Source organism: Pan troglodytes, chromosome 2, assembly GCF_028858775.2.
Source record: "Pan troglodytes isolate AG18354 chromosome 2, NHGRI_mPanTro3-v2.0_pri, whole genome shotgun sequence".
Lineage (NCBI taxonomy): Eukaryota > Metazoa > Chordata > Mammalia > Primates > Hominidae > Pan > Pan troglodytes.
The window spans coordinates 51,329,784-51,352,703 of record NC_086015.1 but is presented as its reverse complement, the minus strand read 5'-3'; the positions used below and the strand labels follow the sequence as shown (position 1 = coordinate 51,352,703).

The 22,920-nt window shown below is 47.2% G+C and overlaps 1 protein-coding gene across 2 annotated transcripts in view; it reads right to left on the bottom strand.

The window, feature by feature from the left end:
- Positions 1 to 22,920, bottom strand: part of KLHL18 (kelch like family member 18) — a 63,929-nt gene that overhangs the window by 3,432 nt on the left and 37,577 nt on the right. Inside the window, exons 3-9 of one of the 2 annotated variants that reach the window (XM_009445375.4) lie at positions 20,653 to 20,793; positions 13,219 to 13,417; positions 10,055 to 10,215; positions 8,554 to 8,690; positions 6,616 to 6,853; positions 2,704 to 2,808; positions 559 to 670 (exon numbers count right to left, since the gene is read on the bottom strand). In XM_009445375.4, the coding sequence (XP_009443650.2) occupies positions 559 to 670; positions 2,704 to 2,808; positions 6,616 to 6,853; positions 8,554 to 8,690; positions 10,055 to 10,215; positions 13,219 to 13,417; positions 20,653 to 20,793 (1,093 nt within the window). The remainder of the gene's footprint in view (positions 1 to 558; positions 671 to 2,703; positions 2,809 to 6,615; positions 6,854 to 8,553; positions 8,691 to 10,054; positions 10,216 to 13,218; positions 13,418 to 20,652; positions 20,794 to 22,920) is intronic. The other variant, XM_001144888.7, reaches the window with a different exon arrangement.

The window sequence follows — 22,920 nt, the reverse complement described above, 5'->3', positions numbered from 1 at the left end:
GTATGGGGACAGGGAGAGGTCACCTCACCTAACCCTTTCTGTTTGCATCTAAGGAAACAAAAAGGATGTGCCCAAGGATGCAATGCTAGGTAGTGACAGAACCTGTATGAGAGCTGGGTCTCCTGTAATCTCCAGGGCTCTCCACTGCAGCACTGACTGACTATGGAATGACTAGTAAATGGCTGTTGAGCCTTTTTTACAGAATAAATACAATTTCAAACAAATTATCCAAAAGAATACAACTGTTTGCAAATTTACACTTGGTCTATAACTGAACTTACTTTGGGCAGGAATCTCACAAGTTCTATGTAGTGTTCAACAGACAGTAGAACAGGGTGGTGGCTGCAGATGTGACTACCCTTTGCCCTTCTTTTGTGTACACTGGCTCATTCTCTGGAAGTTCAGAATTTCAGAAGGTGCAGTGGATAGCCTGAAACCTCACTAGATGATACTTTATTCAGCTGTGGCAAGGCTGAAGTTTTTTCAAATAATGATCTTCTAAAATAAATCTCAAAGACAGAAGTAGGTGCCCTTATCCCAGGGGGAGCCCAGACTCACACTGCTGAAGATCTGCAAACCATCATGGCCGCCTGACACATATATCCTGCCCTCAAAGACTGTAACCCCAGCAGCACTGCGATTCGAGCTCATCGAGGTCACCACTGTCCATCTTCAGGAAAGAGTCAAAATAGGAGGGGAAGCATGAGATTCAGGGTTCTTGTTCCCTCAAGACAGCCTAGCAGGGTTCAGGTGAACTGTGCTGGCCATCTCTCCACCTCTTATCACCTCTCCCACCACCTCTCTGACAGTTCTCCCTGGCTGCCGCCTCTCACCCAAGCTGCAAACCCACAGCCCATCTTCTCTGCTCATCTCCATGGCTGCTCAAAATCATTGTCTCATACAAGACCTCTTTCTCCTACAGTTCTGCTCCTCCCTGCACTCCCTGCCTTGTTAAGCAGACCACCAGCCCTCTAGCTGCTGTACTTATAAAGCTCAGTGCTATTCTGGCTGCTTCTCCCTCACCATCAACATTCCTGTGGTCCCCCAAGTCCTGGCTGGTTTGCTTCCTAGTCAGTGCTTGCTCCCATCCCCACTACCAGTGCCCTACCCCTGACCTCTCATCTGGACCACTGCAACAGCCTCTTTACAGGCAGCCTGGCTTTCATACCAGTCCCATCCGACCCCACCCAGCCAGAGGGATTGCTCCTCCTGTACCTGCACCATGTCCGTCCAGTGGCTCCTCACTGTCTCCTCTAAGAGAATCCAGGTTCCTTCATGTGGTTTTTAATTTTTTTTTATTTTTGAGACAGGGTCTCACTCTGTCACCCAGGCTGGAATGCAGTGGTGCTATCATAGCTCAATGCAGTTCTGACCTCCCAGAATCAAGCAATCTTCCTGCCTCAGCCTTCTCAGTAGCTGGGACTACAGGCTCATGCCACCATGCCTGGCTAATGTTTTTTTCTCTCTCTCCTTTTTTTTTTTTTTTTATAGAGACAGGGTCTCTCTTATGTTGCCTAGGCTGGTCTCAAACTCCTGGGCTCAAGTTACCTTCCTGCCTTGGCCTCCCAAAGTGTTGGGATCACAGGCGTGAGCCACTGTGCCCAGCCCTTCATGTGGTTCTTCACCTCTTGGTCCTCATTCACCCTTCAGCTTCACCCCACACCACATGCCACCCACCCTGCTCCGTCTCCCATCCACACGCTGTGCTCTAGCCCATGAGAGGATCATTGCTGTTCTCGATTACAGTGAACACTTTCTTATTGCAGCCTCACTCCTTGTTGTCTCCCTATGATGAGCAAACACCTCCCATTGGCTATCCATGACAGGTCTCACCTTGGAAGACATCCCTGCTACCCTGTCCCTTCCTGCAACCCTGGGGAAGGTTCTCTCTGCTCTGTGCCCAAGAGCTTCTGACACAGGCCTCCAGGGTAGGATGATCATGATGCAACCCATGGCCCAACCACATTGGGTGCTTTAAAGGATCTCAGACACCCAGCTTGCTGTCTGATCCACAGTAGATTGGTCAAGTGAACAGAATACTGGCTTAAAGGCATCCTAATAAGTCCATTAAACTAATTTGTTTATATTTTATTATATAAGATGAGAGGATTCAAATACTGAAATGAAAAACTCGGGCTAACCTTGTCAATGTTTTTCAAAGAGTGTTCCACAAATGAGTCCCACAAGATGGTGACTGGTGTGTATATAAAACCCGAGGTTAAACAGAGTTATTTACTGCAGGGTTTCTTAGAGTCTTTAAAATGTTAATATATCTTATGGAAAGACAAGGACTCTGGCAGTTCAGACATCAACATTTCCCAAGCCTATCTGACCATAGAACTTAAAAACATTTTTTTTTTTTTTCCAAATCATATCCTACCCACTTTGGAACATGCTGTTCATCTACTTCCTATTCCCTCTTGCCTGTATTTCCATTAAAATGGGCTGATTTAGCTAAGAAGTACAGACCATTAAATAAGTATTTCCAAGCAACTATGTAGACTATTTGTTTTAAAATTTTATTTACTCATTCTTTCACTTAACCAAGGGTTATTAAATATCTAGTATATACAAAGTACTATAGGGGCAAAAAGGTAAGACATTCTCTACCCTTGAGAAGCTTAAATTTAAAAAACTACAGTTCTGATTTTTATACTCTCTGTTTATAAGCTCCAGTTGCCCCAAGGGAGCTGGAGTCCTTACTTGTCCGTCTCAGGTGAGTAGGTCTCCACGGAGCTGAGGGAAGAGTTGCCATCGTAGCCCCCACAGACGTAGATCTGCCCATCCAGCACGACTGTCCCCATGGCACTGAAACAGACAGAGCTGTCATCCCAGATGAGCCGCAGCCTTCCTGGAGCAGCCTCTCTTGCCCACTGAGAAATAAACCTATCAATTGCCTCTTTCTGCAACGTAAATCTAAGGTATGTGACTAAGTAAAGGCATAAAACTGAGGTGACAGAAGCTGCCCCATCATTCCTCTTGTGCCCCACCCTTCTACCACAGGCTGCCTCCCCTCCCTGCTCTTCTCTGTCCTTAATCTTTCTAAAATGCTTACCTTCCACCTCACCATGTGAAGGTCGAATTTACCTTGAAGGCCCAACTCAACTTCCACTCTCCTCTTCCTCCCCTTTGTAAGAATTACTCTTTCCCACCCCCACGCTCCCTGAGTGGCTTATTAATCAGCAGTTGTTACAATCATTCATTCATCCATCAGATCTGTAACAGCTGGGGTTTAGAGTGGTAAGCAAGCCAAAGTTCCAGCCCACAAAGTACTTATGTTCTGACATTATAGGCTACCAGGAATCTATCTGCCACTTCTGTGTGTGTGTAATTTTTAATCAGAGCCTTGCTCTGTCACTCAGGCTAGAGTGCAGTGGTACCATCATAGCTCACTGTGCCTTGAACTCCTGTGCTCAATTGATCTTCCTGCACTTCAGCCTCCAAAGTAGCTGGGATTACAGGTGTGCACCACCACACCCAGCTAATTTTTTTTTTTTTTTGAGACAGGGTCTTGCTATGTTGCCCAGGCTGGTCTCAAACTTCTGTCCTCTTGTTTCAGCCTCCCAAAGTGCTGGGATTATAAGAGTGAGCCACCACACCCAGCCAATCTATCTGCCACCTCTTAATAAGTGAGGAGCTCCTGGAAGACAGGAAAGGGCCTTCATCTGTGTGACCCTCACAGTGATAAGTATGATGTCCTGTATGTAACAGGCACTGAATGTATGTTTGTTGTGTTACCTCTGCTTTTTCCCACTCAATTCACAGATGTTGTTTTCATCATGTGCATGGCCTCTAATTTATCATAGTGGCTGATGCCACAGCTCCTGTTTGCTGTGCATTTACTACATGTGTTAGGTACTCTACATTTGTTATTTTCTTTTTTTTTGAGATGAGGTCTTGCTCTATCATCAGGCTGGAGTGCAGTAGCACAATGATGGTTCACAGCAGTCTTGACTTCCTGGGTTCAAGGGATTCTCCCACCTCAGACTCCCCAGTAGCTGGGACTACAGGCGCATGGCACCATGCCTGGCTAATTTTTTTTTTGTATAGACGGGGGTCTCACTATGTTGCCCAGGCTGGTCTTAAACTCCTGGGCTCCAGCAATCCTCCCGCCTTAGCCTCCCAAAGTGCTGGCATTACAGGTGTGAGCCACTGTGCATGGCCCACTTGCTATTTTCAGCCCTTAGCACACCCTGCAAGGAAGGAAAGAGCACCATAATCACTGTACAGACAGGCAGCCATAGCTTGGGGAGGCTGAGGTCTCTCCTCAAGACTGCCCAGAAAGAGGCCTGCCTCAGATTTAAATGAGACAAGCCCAACTCCCCAACTCCTTACATGCCAAGCTCTCCTAATATCAAAGACCCAGGGGTCTGGTGTAATCATGTAATCTTCCCTCCTACACAACGCCTTATAAGGAATTCAGCACAAATGCCAAGCTGCCCAATTCACTATTTTCAAATGTGATGCTGGTGAAGATTAAAAATGAATCTAGGTTTCTAACAAACAGGAAAATAAAACATACCAGGCTTAATGCTACCTTTTCTTTTTTTTGAGACGGAGTCTCACTCTGTCAACCAGGCTGGAATGCAGTGGCACGATCTTAGCTCATTGCAACCCCCGCCTCCCCGGTTTAAGCAATTCTCCCTGCCTTAGCCTCCCAAGTAGCTGGGATTACAGGCGCCCGCCACCATGCCTGGCTAATTTTTGTATTTTTAGTAAAGACAGGGTTTCACCATGTTGGCCAGGCTGGTCTCAAACTCCTGACCTTAGGTGATCCGCCCTCCTTGGCCTCGCAAAGTGCTGGGATTATAGGCGTGAGCCACCGCGCCTGGCTTGCTGCTACCTTTTAAATGTACATAGTAATCAAACTGATCCACAGAATGTCCCTTTCAGGGACATGATAACTGACCCCCTGAACCAGCCAGAAAGAGGAGAGGGACTTGCCTTAGGCAAGTATTGTGGGAAGATCACAAATTTACTAGACATGATCACTATCCTTCTGGATACGGACACAAAACAAACATAAAAATTACATAACAAAACAGGTGTTGAACAATATGAAAATGAATTAAGAGGTGCCCCAAAACTGCATGAGAATAACTATCAACTAGGTGGTAAAGGCGAGTGTGAAGAGAAGGAGAAAATGCTGATCAGCATGGACTGGAATAGTCCAGTGTAAGAAAGCTCTATGGGATGGCGTAGAACACTGGGGGAGATAGGAAGGAAAGATGGCAGGATGTCACTAACTGGCAGAACAGACAGCTGTGTGGGATGTCAGAAGAGAAGTGACTAGGAACGTTTTAAGGTAGCCTGTAATTTAAAAGGGATGTAATGGAACCGGGCCCACACTAATAACAGGATATTAACCACAGTGAAGGAAAGGAATACCCAGAGAACTTTCCTCCAAGACAGCCCTCTAAACCCAGTAACATCAAAGCAAGGAAGTGGTCCAGAGCAGACACACAAGGAAGGACAGCTGACTGCAGTCAAAGCAAAAAAGCTACTCATGGTTGGGGACATGGAGCAATGAGTCACTCAAACATAGGAAGCTGCAAAGTATCCAAGGAGCAAAAGTGGGGATGGTGGGAGGAAAGGACTCTCAATGCGTTCTTGGGAGGGGCAGATCTTACGTATTTTTTTCTTCCCAAAGGAACCTACTCCGATGCTTTGTGAACTGGTCTCACCAGTACAAAGGCAGATCCCTCCCAGCTCACATCCACATGCGAACGCTGCTGGATGTGGAACAACATTAGGCATATATCAAGGAAGCTCAATGTGTAAAAGCAATCAGTGCAGAGCTGTCCTGGGTAACGGCCAGGGGGCCCTGGGCAGCTTTCCTCTCCCCTCCTTGGGCTGCGCCAGCTTTTCAGCTGCCCACACATGTGATGACTCCATCACGTGTCTGACATAATGAAACATGCCACCTGTCACCTCAGCAGTAAGAAGGGCTAAACAAAGGCACTGGGATGTCTTCTAATCCCACTTCTTATTCAGACAATATAAGCAGAGAAGTGGAGAGAGCAGGTAGCTAGAATGTACTGAGTGACATATCGACTTGGCCCACCTTGCAAATACCTATGTGCTCCTGTCTGGGAGAATGTGTGTGACCTAAATAAAAGAACATTGCTTTGGTTCGTATTCTCCCCAGGTAGTGGAAGTGCATGTGTGAGGGGAGTCCTGGGGAAGGAAGGTACACAGAAAAACACCTTGGATTTCCTTTTATCACTAATAAAGGTAAATCCTCCTTATTCTTCAAGTTTCAACTTTAATCCCACCTCTTCCCTGAAATCTTCCAGAAGTTCCAGTCCAGTTTCTCTCCCTCTTCGAATCTTCCATAATACACATTTCCAGTCCTTATCTGGCACTTAAAATAACAACACAACTTCCACATGTCCGCGCCTGGTTTCCCCAAGTTCCCCAAAGGACAAGGTGGATATTTTACTTTTAAGCAGATGGGGGCTCGCTCCAGGAGGTACTGGCAGTGGCTGGCCTGGCTGCAGGAAACTCCCAGGCCAAAGCTTGTATTTTACTCTACTGTGTGCCCCTGCTCGTCTAGCATGGCGCTCCCCAGGTGCTCAGTGTGTATGTTCGGGCTGCACGTGGCTTCCAGAATACCTTCTCTTGCTATTCATGCTCCCCACTCTGGTCCATGTGTCTGTCTCCGGGTTGTAGGCCTCCACAGTGCTCAGCCGTAGCTGGCCGTCATATCCTCCGATGGCATAGAGAAGCCCATTCACCACAGCCACGCCAACGCGGCTGCGGGCTGTTGTCATGGGACGGCATCTCTCCCAGCGATTGGCAATAGGGTCGAACACTTCCACCACATTCAGGGAATCACCTGCATAAAAATTTGCTACTCAAATTAAAACAAATGAGACCACTTGTTTAGAGCACAGCTATTGGGCATTGATTATATGGAACATTCGACTCAATTCTATTAGCTCTTCTCACAGAATTACTCAAGGCACAAGGGCCCACTAAGAAATTTCAGCCATGATCACCTCAAACCTAATTCTTTCAGGAAAATCAGAATCAGACAGGAGGCATTTATTTTTTAGAGAGGGTAGTTTTCAGTTACAATCAGGTACTCCACCTGCTTAAAGCCAAAGGTATAGGTGAATCGATACAATATTTCCTCCAGGCAGGAGGCATGCCAGAGGGACGGGCATGCACTCCAGTGCTTCATTTGCTAGTGGGTGACCCAAGGCAAGGGGCTTTGTGTCCCCACCCTCTGCTTCACATGTGAAATGGAGATAATCTTTATGGATTAAATGATATAACAGGTAAAGCACCTAGCATGGTTCTAGAATAAACTTAGCACTCAATAAATAGTCATAGTAGCAAGGAATGATCATTCCAGCCCTACCTTTTTCATCAGGTTTTTGTGATGATCAAATAAAATAACCCCCTCTTCCTGTGGTATGCTGCTATGGGGCACTTAGCATTTCATTTGCATGCTGCTCCAGCGTGCACTGAGTTGAGGATTTACCTGTTCCAGGCCCTCTGATTAACAAGCAGCAGCTAGTACCCAACTCTCATTAACCTTCAATTAAAAACAAAACTGGGCCAGGTGCGGTGGCTCACACCTGTAATCCCAGCACTTTGGGAGGCCAAGGTGGGCAGATCACATGAGGTCAGGAACTCAAAACCAGCCTGGCCAACATGGTGAAACACCATCTCCACTAAAAATAGAAAAATTAGCTGGGCGTGGTAGCATGAGCTTGTAGTCTCAGCTACTCGGGAGGCTAAGGCGGGAGAATTGCTTGAACCCGTGAGGCAGAGGTTGCAGTGAGCTGAGATTGCGCCACTGCACTCCAGCCTGAGTGACAAGAGTGACATTCCATCTCAAAAAAATTAAAAACAATAAAAAATAAAAACAAAACTGCCTGGGAGTGCCCACCAACTGCCCCCAAGTTGGGAGGCCATGCAGCTTTCTGAAAACCTTACTCTTAGATTCAAAAACTGCCAATAACCCACGGACTGTAAAGCATGTGTGTGTTTCACAGGGGGTGGGGCTGAAGAGTAAAAAGTATTATTGACAGTGGTAGACCCTGTGTATTTGGATAATCTTTCTCTTGGGGACTTTCTCAGTCTAACCCCAGAGATCCATATGACAAAATGTGAATAGCCTGGTATGGAACTGGGTCTCTGACTGTATCCTATCCAGGGCTGACAGGATGCTATACCATAGCCAATGTGATATTAGGGCAAAAGTGCTGGCTCAGGAATCAGAACACCCAAGTTCTAGTCCTTGCTCTGCCAAAAACAATTGTATGAACATAGTGAAAGTTCTGTGGGGCTCAATTTCCTCACTTGTCAGGTAAGAAGGCTAGGCCTCAAAGATTTCTAGAAGGTCTCTTTAGCACTGATATTCTGATTCAATGGCATGAATATGTGACATGCTCTAACTGTAGAGCAATTGTATAAAATCAAGAGGGGCAAGGGTGGTGACAGTACAAAACAGAGAAACCAGAAGGGCCAGGCTAATTTGTCTGGTGCTTCCTCATCCATGGAGTCCAAGAGGAGGGTCTATAAAGGGGAGCCGCAAGGTACCTGCTGAGTTGAGGCCCCCTACAGCGTAGATAAGTCCAGCGATGGATGTGCAGCAGCGTGGCCGGGTTCTGAAAGCTGGCAGGTGGGGCCGGCGCTCTGGCATGAGGTGGTAGTCCTTTGCTTCGTCTACCAGGTCCCTAGAATAAGGTGGAAGATGCTAGAACAGGAGGTATCCCCCTGACTTAGTCCTCGTTTGCATCTCTGAGCCTGGCTCCCCACTGCCAACTGCAGGGGAAACCTGGGAGGAGAAGCCTTCTGGAAGGTCTGGTCTCAAAGAAACCAGGTGAGTTCTGGGAAAATCATACATGGCTACTGAGATATACTCAAAATTAAAGGGGCAAGACAAGCAAAGACCACCTCAGCTAGTGTAGATTAGGCATGAGAAAAACAAGGTAGTGGCCAAAATGGCTGGACCTGGGAGTTTCGACAAGCAGCATGCACCCTGTTGCCACTCAGACCTAGCCCTTCCTTTCCATCCCTACGACTGCACCGTGGCTTGCAACCTGCAATTAATCACCACTCATCTCCACGGTGGCAGCTCCTGACACATTTCCCTGCCTCAGGCCTGCCCCTCCATTCCACTTCCACACTAGAGTTCAGGCTAAGAACCTTCAATAGCCACCCACTGCCGACAGAATAAAGTCCAAACTCCTCAACAGCACCCTTGAGACCGCTGGTCACTGGGCCCTAGCTACCTCCAGACACTACTCCACCCCATCCTGACACACACCTTCACACCATCTGCCATGGACAGGCACTTACTTCCTCCTGAACCAGCTGATCCCAACTAGGAGTTGGAAAATGAAAGAAAGCTGAATGTGTGTAAAGTTTTTATCAGCAAAGGAGAAAAAAATATTTCAGGGTTGTGAATTTGATAAGCAATCTGGAGGAGAATGAACATTTTTCTCTGCTGTTCTACTTTTACAGCAATTATCCTATAGGGCTGCCATCTTCTTAACTGTTTGGGTAACTCTGCTGTACCATGTTGTCATTGATTTGCTCTGGGTAAAAGTTTCATGTGTTGGTAAACACGTCTGCCCCTTGCCCATCATCGTAGATGTAAAGCCTACACCTGGCAGAGGCCCTCCATGCCCACAGCACTGACTAATATTTACTGAAGAGGGCAATGAGCCCCAGGAAGTCCCATTTGCGCCACTGAGTGAGCTGCTGGTGTGGACAGGGTCAGAGCAGGCAGTAAAGATGGTTGCACATTCATAAATAGCTCAGTGGGGAAAGATGCTGGAAAATCCTCAGATAACTCAGCAGGGGAAAGCCCTTTCTGCTTTGATGCTCCCACATGGCACATCTCTCTGCCCAAGGCATAAGATTCGGGCTCTTCACATTTCCTGTTCCAGCTTCTAGACAGAGGGCAGACCAATCTGTGTGCCATGAATTAGACTGACACTCTAAATGCTTTCTTTCCAGAACTGGAACAGGTGGCCAACTCCTCTTCCCTGCTTAGACCTTTGGCAGTGTCCTGTGCAGGTCCACCCTCACTCACCTGCATTTGTGGCAGCAACGCACCAGGTCATCCTGCTGTACTCTGTCTGAAAGGAACTGGGGCCGACAGAGGGGCAGGCGGATATTGGACAGCAGCTCAGGCAGGTAGGGACCCCTCTGCTCCCGGTCGTATCTGACCCAGGCCAATGCAGCTTCAAAGACCTGTCATGAGAGTGGATGTTCTGGCAGCAAATCCTCCTACCCAGGGGCCACACCCCAGGCCTCCAATCTCAATGCCTCCACTTCCTATACTGAAGCAGTCCCTTGGGCCCATCAATCTTTTCTCCTACTTGTCTCTGAAATCCCTGATTTCTCTCTACTTCCTAGGCTACTAGAACAGCTTCCTGAATTTCATTATGATTATGATTTCCTAGTGAAAAATCATCAATGGCATCTTATTACTTTCTGTGAAAACAAAATGCCTGTTTCCCTTCCCACTGCTCCTGTACCCCTGCTCCCTCTAAACTCCCTCCATCACCCTCTCTGTACTCTGGCAAGGCTGGGCTGGTTCTCCTGTTTACACTGTCCCCCCTCATCTAAAATGCCCTCATCTCCTCCTCTTCATCTAAACCCACTCCCCTATTTTTAAGGCCTGGCTCTAGATCCATGTTCTCCAAGGAGCCTTTCTTAATGGCTCCAACCACAAGGACCTCTCCCTCTAAAGCCCTACAGCCCTTATGAAATGTATCACTCAAAGAAATGTGAGCTGCCCCCCCGCCCCCCGTCATATTAATTAGTTTAAGAGCTAGGGACAGGACACCTAGTTTTTGGAATGAGGCTTTTTCCTCGAAACCACAGTGTCTATGCTGCCAAGCCCAGGGTCCACTTTTCTCCCAGGCTCCTATCAAGCCCGCTTCACCTCTCTAGCATCCCCCTTTTCTGGAGGAAAGAGGAAAATAAATCATACCTTTTAATCCCTCCTCAAATTTCTTTTTTCTTTTCTTTCTTTCTTTCTTTTTTTTTGGAGATAGGGTCTTGCCCCATCGCCCAGGCTGGAGTGCAGTGGCGCAATCTCAGCTCACCTCAACCTCTGCCTCCCAGCTCAAGCAATCCTCCCACCTCAGCCCAAGTAGCTGGGATTACAGGCCAGGAGTTTAAGCTGGACCAGGCCTGGCTAACTTTTGTGCTTTTAGTAGAGATGGGGTTTTGCCATGTTGCCCAGACTGGTCTCAAACTCCTGAGCTCAACAAATCTGCCCACCTTGGCCTCCCAAAGTGCTGGGATTACAGGCGTGAGCCACTGCTCCCGGCCTTCCTTAAGTTTCTAACATTCGTCCCTCATCCTCACTCTCAGGTGAGAAAACAGAAAATCAGAAGAGAATTTCAGTAAGAATCTACCTGTCCCCTGTCCCTGGGCGTGTGCCCCAGCTCTCCCTCCTGCTACTGTGGATATGGATGGCTTGTGCTCCTATCAAAGATGCACACCCTTATGCCCTAGACTGTCCTCACTTATTCCAGAACATCATTCCAACAACTGCTCTCCCATTTCTCCAATATTATCAATTCTTCCCTCTCTTCTGGAAAACTCCCAACAGCAGTCAAATATGCTGTAATTTCTCTCACTTTAAAAAAAAAAAAAAAAAGGCCGGGCCTGGCGCAGTGGCTCACGCCTGTAATCCCAGCACTTTGGGAGGCCGAGGTGGGCAGATCATCTGAGGTCAGGAGTTCGAGAACAGCCTGGCCAACATAGTGAAACCCCGTCTCTACTAAAAATACAAAAGTTAGCCAGGCATGATGGCGCGCACCTGTAATCCCAGCTACTTGGGAAGCTGAGGCAGGAGAAATGCTTGAACCTGGGAGGCTGAGGCTGCAGTGAGCTGAGATTGTGCCATCGCACTCCAGCCTGGGTGACAGAGTGAGACTCTGTCTCACAAAAAAAAAAAAAAAAAAGGCCTGGCATGATGGCTCATGCTTATAATCCCAGCACTTTGGGAGGCCAAGGTGAGAGGATCATGTGAGGCCAGAGTTCAAGACCAGCCTGGCCAACGTGGTGAAACCCCATCTCTACTAAAAATATAAAAATTAGCCAGGCATGGTAGCGGGCACCTGTAATCCCAGCTACTTGGGAGGCTGAAGCAGGAGAATTGCTTGAACCCGGGAGGCAGAGGTGCAGTGAGCTGAGATTGTTGCCACTGCACTCCAGCCTGCCTGGGCGTCGCAGCAAGATTCTTTCTCAAAAACAAACAAACAAACAACCCCTCTTGATTTCACAGACCCCTCCCACAGCTGCCCCAATGTTCTGCTCTTCCTTAGAACAAGATTCTTTCAAAAAGTTATCTATACTAGGCCGGGCACAGTGGCTCACGCCTGTAAACCCAGCACTTTGGGAGGCCAAGATGGGCGGGTCACTTGAGGTCAGGAATTCGAGACCAGCCTCGCCAACATGGTGAAACCCCGTCTCTACTGAAAGTATAAAAATTAGCCTGGCATGGTGGTGCATGCCTGTAATCCCAGCTACTCAGGAGGTTGATGCAGGAGAATTGCTTGAACCTGGGAGATGGAGGTTGCAGTGAGCCAAGATCGCACCACTGCACTCTAGCTTGGGTGACAGAATGAGACTCTGACTCAAAAAAACAACAAAAAAATTATCTATGCTTGCTGTTTCTGGTTCACAGGAGGATTATTTCTAATAGTAAATATTGGAAATAACCCAAACATGCAAGAATAAGTTGAGTAGGTTGAAAAAAATCAACAGAATGCTATTTAGACACTAAAATGTATGGAGGCCAGGTGCGGTGGCTCACGCCTATAATCCCAGCACTTTGGGAGGCTGAACTCACTTAAGGACAGTAGTTCAAGACTAGCCTGGGCAACATGGTGAAACCCGGTCTCTACAAAAAATACAAAAATTAGCTGGGTGTGGTGGTATGTGCCTGTAGTTCCAGCTACTCGGGAGGCTGATGTGGGAGGATGAGGCTGCAGTAAGCTATGATCTTGCTACTGCACTCCAGCCTAGGTGACAGAGCAAGATATTATCTCAAAAAAATAAATAAAACATAGAAAGTTTTCATGAAAAATGCATGATACAGTAAAACAAGCCCAATAATATACAACAGCCACATACATGTCATGATCTTAACTTTGTAAAAAAATACATAAATAAAACAATGATTATAAAGAGCAGCATCTCATGTCACCTGCACAGACTGCTACTGGGCTCACATACCTGCTCCTCAGATTTGACATTCAGCTCATCCCGAGACACCAGCTCAAGCACGTCTTCCAAGGGCAGGGCCAGGAACTCTTCCGACATGGACACCTCCACAAAGTGCTGGTGGATGAAGCTGTTGGCAGCGTCGTACAGCACAGCACACATCATTGTCTCAGCAAACTGGCGCACACCCAGGCAGTTTTTTGGGTGAAGCCTTTGGCATAAGGAAAGAAAAAAAAAATTAGAGGAAGAAAGGATGTTATCTTTGATCATTCTCAGGCTGGTTCTGGGTAGAGCCACAGAATGAAAACAAATTCTTAACCTCAGCTTTGTTGGAAACTGTATTTCTCTGGGACTCAACTTCTAAAGGTATAAAATTAAGAAGAAAGATTATCCTCAAAGGTCCCTGCCTTTTGGGCCTGGTGCTCTGTGCGTCAGGTGGAATGAGCTCTCTGAGTAGTTCTGTAAAGTAACTGTCAGAAGGTGAGAAGTAACCATCACAGGAGTGCAGGCACTGAAAATCTGCTTGAGACGTTCCACCACTGAAATTCCTGGTTGAGTGTCCAGGGCATTATCTCAACTTTGGTCACAAGGAAGGCACTGAAGTCACAGAATTAGAGTTTAAAAAACATAGACAGGGCTGGACACGGTGGCTCACGCCTGTAATCCCAGCACTTTGGGAGGCTGAGGCAGGCAGATCACGAGGTCACGAGATCAAGACCATCCTGGGTGACGCGGTGAAACCCCGTCTCTACTAAAAATACAAAAAATTAGCCGGGTGTGGTGGCGGGCGCCTGTAGTCCCAGCTACTTGGGAGGCTGAGGCAGGAGAATGCTGTGAACCCAGGAGGCGGAGCTTGCAGTAAGCCGAGACTGCGCCACTGCACTCCAGCCTGGGCGACAGAGCAAGACTCCGTCTCAAAACAAAAAACAAAAAACAAACAAAACAACAACAAAAAAAACACAACACGGACAGATGGCTTCTTTAGTATGGGAACTCTTATACTTTTTCTTTTTTTTTCCTTTTTTTTCTTTTTTGAGACAGGGTCTCACTTTGTCCCCCAGGCTGGAGTGCAGTAGCGTGAACAAGGCTCACATCACCCTTGACTTCCTGGGCTCAAGCGATCCTCCCGCCTCAGCCCTGCAAGTAGCTGGGACTACAGGTGCCACCATGCCTGGCTAATTTTTGTACTTTTTGTGGTAGAGACAGGGATTCACCATGTTGCCCAGGCAGGTTTGAACTCCTGAACTCCAGCGACCCACCTGCCTCGGCCTCCCAAAGTGCTGAGATTTTTTCTTGTTTTAGATAGAAAGAGACTCCATGGGCCTAATTGTTCAGACAAGCAGAAACAACAGCAGCAGCTATCATTTATTTACCATCAGTGAGTCAAGTGTTTTGCTAGGCCTTTTATACACATTCTCCAGAATCTTCTTAACCTGTAAAGTAGTAACGCACTCACAGATGGAAAACAGGCTCAGGGAAACCAAAAATGGTGCTCACAGTCCCTTGAGACAAGCAAGTGGTGGTGCTGAGATTGAAATCAGGACTCTTGTGCACATTCCCACGGTAGCCTGGCAGACTTACACTCATCAGGGCTAGAGAAACCCAGGATAAATCCTGGCCCTGATGCTCATGGGGCAACTTGGGTGGGTTATGTTCTTCCAAGTGTCAGTAATTTGCTCACCTGAAAGAAGATGATGACAACAGCTACCCACCTCTTAGGGCTGAGCCATGATGCATGGTACCTGGTATGAAGTTAATGGCTGTCTTAATTTTTTATTATGGTTGTTTTTGTTTTTTGAGACAAGGTCTTATTCTGTCACCTAGGCTGTAGTGTAGTGGTGCAATTATGGCTCATGATAGCCTTGACCTCTTAAGCTCAAGTGATCCTCCTACCTCAACCTGCCAAGTAGCTGAGACCACACACCTAGCTAATTAAAAAAAAAAAAAGTGTTTTTTGGTAGAGACAGCATCTCCCTATGTTGCCCAGACTGGTCTCAAACTCCTAGGCTCGAGCAATCCTCCTGCCTTGGCCTCCCAAAGTGCTGGGATTACAGGCGTGAGCCACTGTGCCCAGCTTGTTTTTCTTACTACTGTTGCATCTAAGAAAATTCCAAATGAGCCCAGTGCGATTCTAAAATCTTGGTGACAGCAGCAGACCCTGGGGGATTCTTATTTGGCTCCATGACTGATTCTCTGTAGGGATGGTATTGATCAGATTAAAAATTGGCCAGGCATGCTTTTCTTCATTAGAAAGGTTTATGTCTTTTCCCCGACGTTAAGATTTTAGGCACAGGGTTATATTTATTTAGCAATATTCACTATTGTCCCCTAGCAGTTGACCCGTCAAGGACTGAATGAATGGGCAAGGTACCTTGGAGCCTCGCTTTATGACTAGTCAAAATTCTACATAGTTATTTCATTCCAGCCTGAGCTTGCTCTGTCCATTGCTTTGGAAACTGATGTGAATTTAGAAGAGCACAGAAACATAAGCAGAGAGCAAGATGTAGGCAAAGTTCATGGCCACTGAGGAATACAGCGCTGAAGGTCAGAATGTCAGCTCAGTCATCTGTCAAATGCCTTTCTTCTAAAGCACTTATAGTGATTGAATGAGACTTGTTAAAGCACTTTACAAATATAAGGCAGATATAAAGATAAACCTTCCCTGGGCCTCTACAGCATGTGCTTCACTATTTCCTAACACTTTGACATCAACCCGAGAGGAGGATTCAAAATGCCACGGGGCAGAAGCTGGATCAAGTCCAAGGATATGGGAGCCAATGATCAACGTAGCCACTGGCATTCATTTCCAAACTCTCCTTCTCAGGTTAGGATTCTCGTACCTTATTTTTGGGTGTCTTTGATTAGCTTGGCATAATACTGAGCACAAAACACACCTTTTTCTTTCCCTTTTGTTTTTTTTGAGACGGAGTCTCCTGGTGTTGCTGAGGCTAGAGTGCAGCGGCATGATCTCAGCTCACTGCAACCTCTGCCTCCTGGGTTCAAGTGATTCTCCTGGCTCAGCCTCCCAAGTAGCTGGGATTACAGGCGTGCGCCACCACGGCCGGCTCATTTTTGTATTTTCAGTAGAGATGGCATTTCACCATGTTGGCCAGGCTGGTCTCCAACTACTGACCTCAGGCGATCTGCCTGCCTCGGCCTCCAAAAGTGCCAGGATAACAAGCGTGAGCCACCACGCCTGGCCAAAACACACCTTCCTTTTTTTTTTTTTCTTTATTTTGAGATGTAGCTTCGCTCTTGTTGCCCAGGCTGGAGTGCAATGGCACGATCTCGGCTCACCGCAACCTCCACTTCCCAGGTTCAAGCGATTCTCCTGCCTCACCCTCCCAAGTAGCTGGGATTACAGGTGCCCGCCACCATAGCCAGCTAAGTTTTTTGTATTTTTAGTAGAGATGGGGTTTCACTATGTTGGCCAGGCTGGTCTCGAACTCCCGACCTCAGGTGATCCACCCTGTCTCGGCCTCCCAGAGTGTTGGGATTATAGGCGTGAGTCAACGTGCCCAGCCAAAACACACCTTCTTAACTGAACTGGGCTTTTACATCCAAGAGGATGGGGGATGTGGGGAGCCTGTTTGTGAGGCAATTAGTGGGGGAAAAGGAAGGAGAGCGGCCACACAGGAAAGGGGCCCATGCAAGAGGAGGAGGGAGATATGAGGGAAAATAAACCTACAGCTAAAGGGTTGATGGAGACACACGTCTTTCATTAGCCACATCACAACCTTCTTCCTTGCTGACACAGCTTGACTTTGGAAGCAAGAAGACAGCATAAGACATAATGCTTTATCAGAGGCAGGAAGCGGTGACTTGAATTAAACAGGTTACTGACGTGGTTCATTGACGCATTTGGTGTTCCAATCTACCTCTGAGATAATTTCAGAAAATACACAGCTCCAAGGCTGGGTGTGGTGACTCAGGCCTGTAATCCCAGCACTTTGGGAGGCCGAGGTGGGCAGATCACTTGAGGTCAGGAGATCAAGACCAGCCTGGCCAACATGGTGAAACCCCATCTCTACTAAAAATACAAAAATTAGCTGGGTGTGGTGGCGCACGCCTGTAGCCCCAGCTGCTCGGGAGGCTGAGGCAGGAGAATCGCTTGAACCTGGGAGGTGGTGGTTGCAGTGAGCTGAGATCATGCCACTGCATTCCTGCCTGGGCGACAGAGCAAGACTGTCTCAAAAATAAATAAATAAATAAAAATACAAAAATTAGCCGGGCATGGTGGCAGGCACCTGTAATCCTGCTACTCTGGAGGCTGTGCAGGAGAATGCTTGAGCTCAGGAGGCAGAGGTGGCAGTGAGCCGAGATCGCGAAACTGCACTCCAGCCTGGGTGACAGAGTGAGACTCCATCTCAAAAAAAAAAAAAAAAGCAAGGAAATACACAGCTCCAGTGCTTGCCTAAAAGCAAGGAGGCCCATACATTTGAAGGCCGGAAATAGGGCCACCAGAAAAAGTCAACCCCAGCCTCAGGGGGAAAAAAAAGCAGCGGGCTGAAGATGTAATAGACTGAGCAGCCTCAGGAACTGTGGCTTTAAGAACTCTGATGGCATTGCAGCTTCTCTGTGCTGTCACATATCTTCCAATGGTGCTCAGAATGGTTTTCCTCAAGTCGCTGGCAATCAAATCTTGAAAATGATGCACCCTCGGCTGGGCGTGGTGGCTCACGCCTGTAATCCCAGCACTTTGGGAGGCTGAGGCGGGCGGATCACAAGGTCAGGAGATCGAGACCATCCTGGCTAACATGGTGAAACCCCGTCTCTACTAAAAGTACAAAAAATTAGCCAGGCGTGGTGGCAGGCGCCTGCAGTCCCAGCTACTTGGGAGGCTGAGGCAGGAGAATGGCATGAACACAGGAGGCGGAGCTTGCAGTGAGCCAAGATCGCGCCACTGCACTCCAGCCTGGGCAACAAGAGTGACACTCTGTCTCACAGAGCAAGACTCCGCCTTAAAAAAAAAAAAAAAGAAAAGAAAACGATGCACCTTCAAGGGCACATACGAAGTGGGGAGCTGGGAGACACCACCACATTCTGTAGCGAGGCTCAGGGAGAATCATTCCAAGGAACAGAGACAATAATAGGAATTACTGGTGAGAAAACAGAAAGCAGGCCATGGCTCTGGATTCTGTGGCAGGAAACAGGAGAGGTATAGGTTTAGGTCTCAGAAAGGGTCCTGAAGGGCTGAATGAAAAAATGTCAAGGATAGGCTCAAAACATCAGGTTTATGCGTAAGTACTTATTCCTAAAATGCTACTGGTGCATGCAAACCTGCACTGGCCTAAAAATGACTTTTCTTTTTTCTTTTTAGTTTTTAGAGATAGAGTCTTGCTCAGTCGCCCAAGCTGGAGTAAGGTGATTATAACTCACTGCAGCCTTGGGCTCCTGGTTCAAGCAATTCTCCCACCTTAGCCTCTCCAGTAGCTGGGACTATAGATGTGAGCCACTGCACTTGACTAATTAAAAAAAATTTTTTTTTGTAGAGACAGGGTCTTGCTCTGCCATACAGGCTGGTCTGGAAATCCTAACCTCAAGCAATCCTCCTGCCTTGGCCTCCCAAAATGCTGGGATTACAGCATGAACCACCTCATCTGGCCTAAAAATTACTTTTCTAAGCAACTTTTAGATAACAGTACTTTACAACATAGCCTGGATCCAGTGTTGACAGTGACAATCTCAAAAGCCCCCTAGGTGGAGCTGTTGTCCATTGGTGAAGATTCGAGGCTCGCCAACAATCCTTTCCAGGATTAATCCTACTTAGCCACAGAAAGTCATTTCAGCAGTGGTAAAGCCCAAGGCCTCCAAGCCTGGGGCTCTACCTTACAGAAAAAAAAAAAAAAAAAAAAGAAAGAAAGAAAAAGAAAAAAAGGAAGTCATTTTCCAAGTTCTGTGGGAAAAAGAGGTGAACTAAGTCCAGTCTGTGTCTTAAAAAGCTCACAAACGAGCAGGAAAGATAGTGTGTGCTCCTCACATCTCCATATGCACCCTCTGGCCTGCCCCAGAAGGCATCCCACAGCAGGGACAAGGTTGGTTCCGCAGCTTTACTCTTACTACAAGGTCTTTATAAAACTGCGAACAGCACCACTTACCTCAGGATGAAACCCTTTACCCAGTGTTCAGCAGATGAGCTCCCCACTAAATCTTAGGCATCATTACCATGGTTATTTGACTAGCTGTACACACAGCAGTACTCAGTGTGATGACCATGAGCACCGTGTGGGCAGGATATGAACAGACAGCGGGTGTGGTCCATATGCTGCTAACTGAACTGGATAGGTGGAGTGAGAATGGGGGAGGGGAGGTCAGCTCCATGAGGGGATGAGGTTCGGAGGGCAGATCTGAGTCAGGAGGAATGCTGACAGACCAGATACCTAGTGATCAGAGTAGGCTCAGGTGAAGGCTGGGTGTGCGAAGCACCACAGACACAGGGGTGCTGTTTGGGGTCCTCCTGCCTGTCTGTGGCCCAGCACTAACCCACATCCCCAAGCCTCTGCTGGTTAAAAGGCCTTTACCTTATGACTAAGAGCTCTGGCTCTTGAGGGGGAGGGAGAGCCCTCTTAACTGCTCAGGCAGAAGGTCATAGGAGACCCACGAGGCCTACTGCCAAGCACTGGAAATAGGTGGGGGTATAATCCATGGTCCCAACCATAAAAGTGCATACAATGATAGTTCCCAATGGACTAAGGAGGATAGAGAATTCCAGTAAGTGAAATTTGGGTAGGCTCTTAAATAACTGAAGTATGAAAAGGAAGGTCAAGAAATTCAAAGAGGGCTGGGAGCAGTGGCTTATGCCTGTAATCCAAGCACTTTGGGAGACCAAGGTGGGCAGAGTTTGAGACCAGCCTGGGCAACATGGCAAAACCACATCTCTACCAAAAAAATTACAAAAATTAGCCAGGTGTGGTGGCACGTCCCTGTAGTTCCAGCTACTCGGGAGGCTGAGGTGGGAGGATTGCTGGAACATGGGAGTCAGAGGTTGCAGTGAGGTGAGATCATACCACTGCACTCCAGCCTGGGTGACAGAGCAAGATCCTGTCTTGAAAAAAAAAAAGAAAAGAAAAGAAATTCAGAGAGCAAAGTACCTAAACAAAGATGGAGATGGCTATGGAACAGTAGGGGAGCACTGCACAAATCAGTTTGGTGAGAAATCAGCTAAATTAGTGGCTGGTGAGATTGGAGGGGGAGGAACAGAAGATGTACATGTCAAGCCAAGGGAAAGGGCAGGCTGGACTATGTAAATCATGTTCTGAAAAAATTCATCTCAAAGAAGTGGGCACTGCTACAAACTGATTTCAAGAAATGTAAGTGCTGCAAAATAACCTTTCCAGCTCACTCCCTTCATAAACCTATATATGGTCCCAAGAACTCAGCAAACTGGCAGAAGATTCCAGAAATGAAATAGTCATGTTCTCCACCAGGCCCACCACATCACCTCACCGTTCTCGAAGGAATGTGCAGCAGGCGTCTTTGATGCTCTGCAGCTGCAGGAAGCTCGCCCCCATCAGCAATGACTGGACATTTTGCTGGTCAATGGCAAGGTTGCCGTTGTAGGCAAAGTTGATCAGAGCCTCCAGGGCACTAGAGGAAAGAGGGAAAGCTGTGAGGTGCTTTCAGAGACCAGTCTTGGCCCACGGGAGACTCAGGCCCTAACTGAACTGACATTACTTAGCCCAGGCCCTTTGAGAATCTATCTAATGGACTAACTACTTCACCACAGCCTAAAACTCATTCTACCAAGCGGTCTACATTGCCCTACAGAAAATTCTAAAAAAGAGAACACAATCACCTACAATTTCACTACTGAAAAAGTCAACAGCGGTCATTTTTCTACATTCATTTTTAGTCCTTGATCGCCAACACGCATGAATTATATGGATATAATCATAAAATACTTATCAAGCCTTTCCCATGTTGGTACACTGTCTTCATGTTTATTGTTTTTAGTGGCTGCTATATAATATTTCAACATGCAAATATGCTATCATTTATTTCCTTTATTGGTAAGCATAATAGCCATTACCATCTTATTGCTGTTAGAACGTTTTTGAATTATTTCTTTGGGGTAAATTTCTAGAATGAGATTTCTAACATTTTTTCTGCTTTCAATTCACACTGAAAATGAAATCCAAATTCCACCTATAAGGCTGTATGTGCTCTGGTCCCTCTCCATCTATCTATCTTCCTCACCTCCACTTTCTCCCTTTCTTACTTGATTCCAACATTCTGGACATATTCTTACCTCAGGGCCTTTGCAATGACTGCTCCCTGTTTGGAGGGCTCTTCCCCCAGATGGCTCATTCCCTCACTTCAATTAAGATGTCTCAGCTCAAATGCCACCCCATGACAGGTGCCTTCCCTGATCACCTGAAAATAGCACAGACTCCACCATCCTTCACTAGCCTTTACTCTGCTTTACTTTTCTCATATCACTTTCACTCTTAGCCATACCATGCATGTATTTGGTGACTGCCAAATCACTACTAGAAAGCTGGCAGAAGCCGGGCGCGGTGGCTCACGCCTGTAATCCCAGCACTTTAGGAGGCCGAGGCGGGCGGATCACCCGAGGTCAGGAGTTCGAGACCAGCCTAGCCAACATGGCAAAACCCTGTGTCTACTAAAAATACAAAAATTAGCCGGGCGTGGTGGCATGAGCCTGTAGTCCCAGCTACTTGAGAGGCTGAGGGAGAAGAATCGCTTGAATCCAAGAGGCGGAGGTTGTTGCAGTGAACAGAGATCATGTCATTGCATTCTAGCCTGGGCGACAGAGTGAGATTCCATCTCAAAAAAAAAAAAAACAAAAAACCGGCAGGTGCCTGTAATCCTAGCTACTCATGGGAGGCTGAGGCAGTAGAACTGCTTGAACCTGGGAGGTGGAGGTTGCAGTGAGCCCAGATCACACCACTGCACTCCAGCCTGGGTGCCAAGAGTGAGACTCCATTGCCTCCCCCCCCACCCCCCCCAAAAAAAGGTTGGCAGAATGAGAAGAGGTGCTGTTTTCTCACTGCTATACCTCAGATATATGATAGAGCTGTGCTCATCATGGATGTTCAGGCAATCTCTGTTAAATGAAGCCCCTGGACTATTCATGGGACGAGCATGCCTCCTTCAGACACACACCTCAGAGAATAGGAGGGCACAACTGCCCTTGGACACCTTACTTCTACGTCTTTCCTCATAAGTAACTGGCCTAAGATTTCTTTCTTTCTTTTTTAAGAGTCAAGGTCTCACTCTGTTGCCCAGGCTGGAGTGTAGTGGTGTGATCACAGCTCGCCGCAGCCTTGACCTCCTCGGCTCACCTCCTACCTCAGCTTTCTAAGTAGCTGAGACTACAGGTGTGCACCACCATGCCCGGCTAATTAAAAACAATTTTTTTTTATAAAGATGTGGTTTATGTTGTCCAGGCTGGTCTTGAACTCCTAGCCTCAAGCAATCCTCCCGCCTTGACCTCCCAAATTGTTTGGATTTCAGGCGTGAGCCACCTTGCCTGGCCTGACCTGAGATTTCTACCTTGCCATGGGTATATAAATCCTCTTCCGGTATTGGGGCACTTTGATCATCCAGAGGGTAACACACAGTCTCCTAGCTCTTTTCTCCCTAGTTGTCACCACTGTCAGATTAAGAGGTTGGGCAATAACTGACTACCAGCTAAGGGGATAACCTTGGGCTTGATCTCCTTGAGCTTCAATTTTCTGAACCATGAAATAA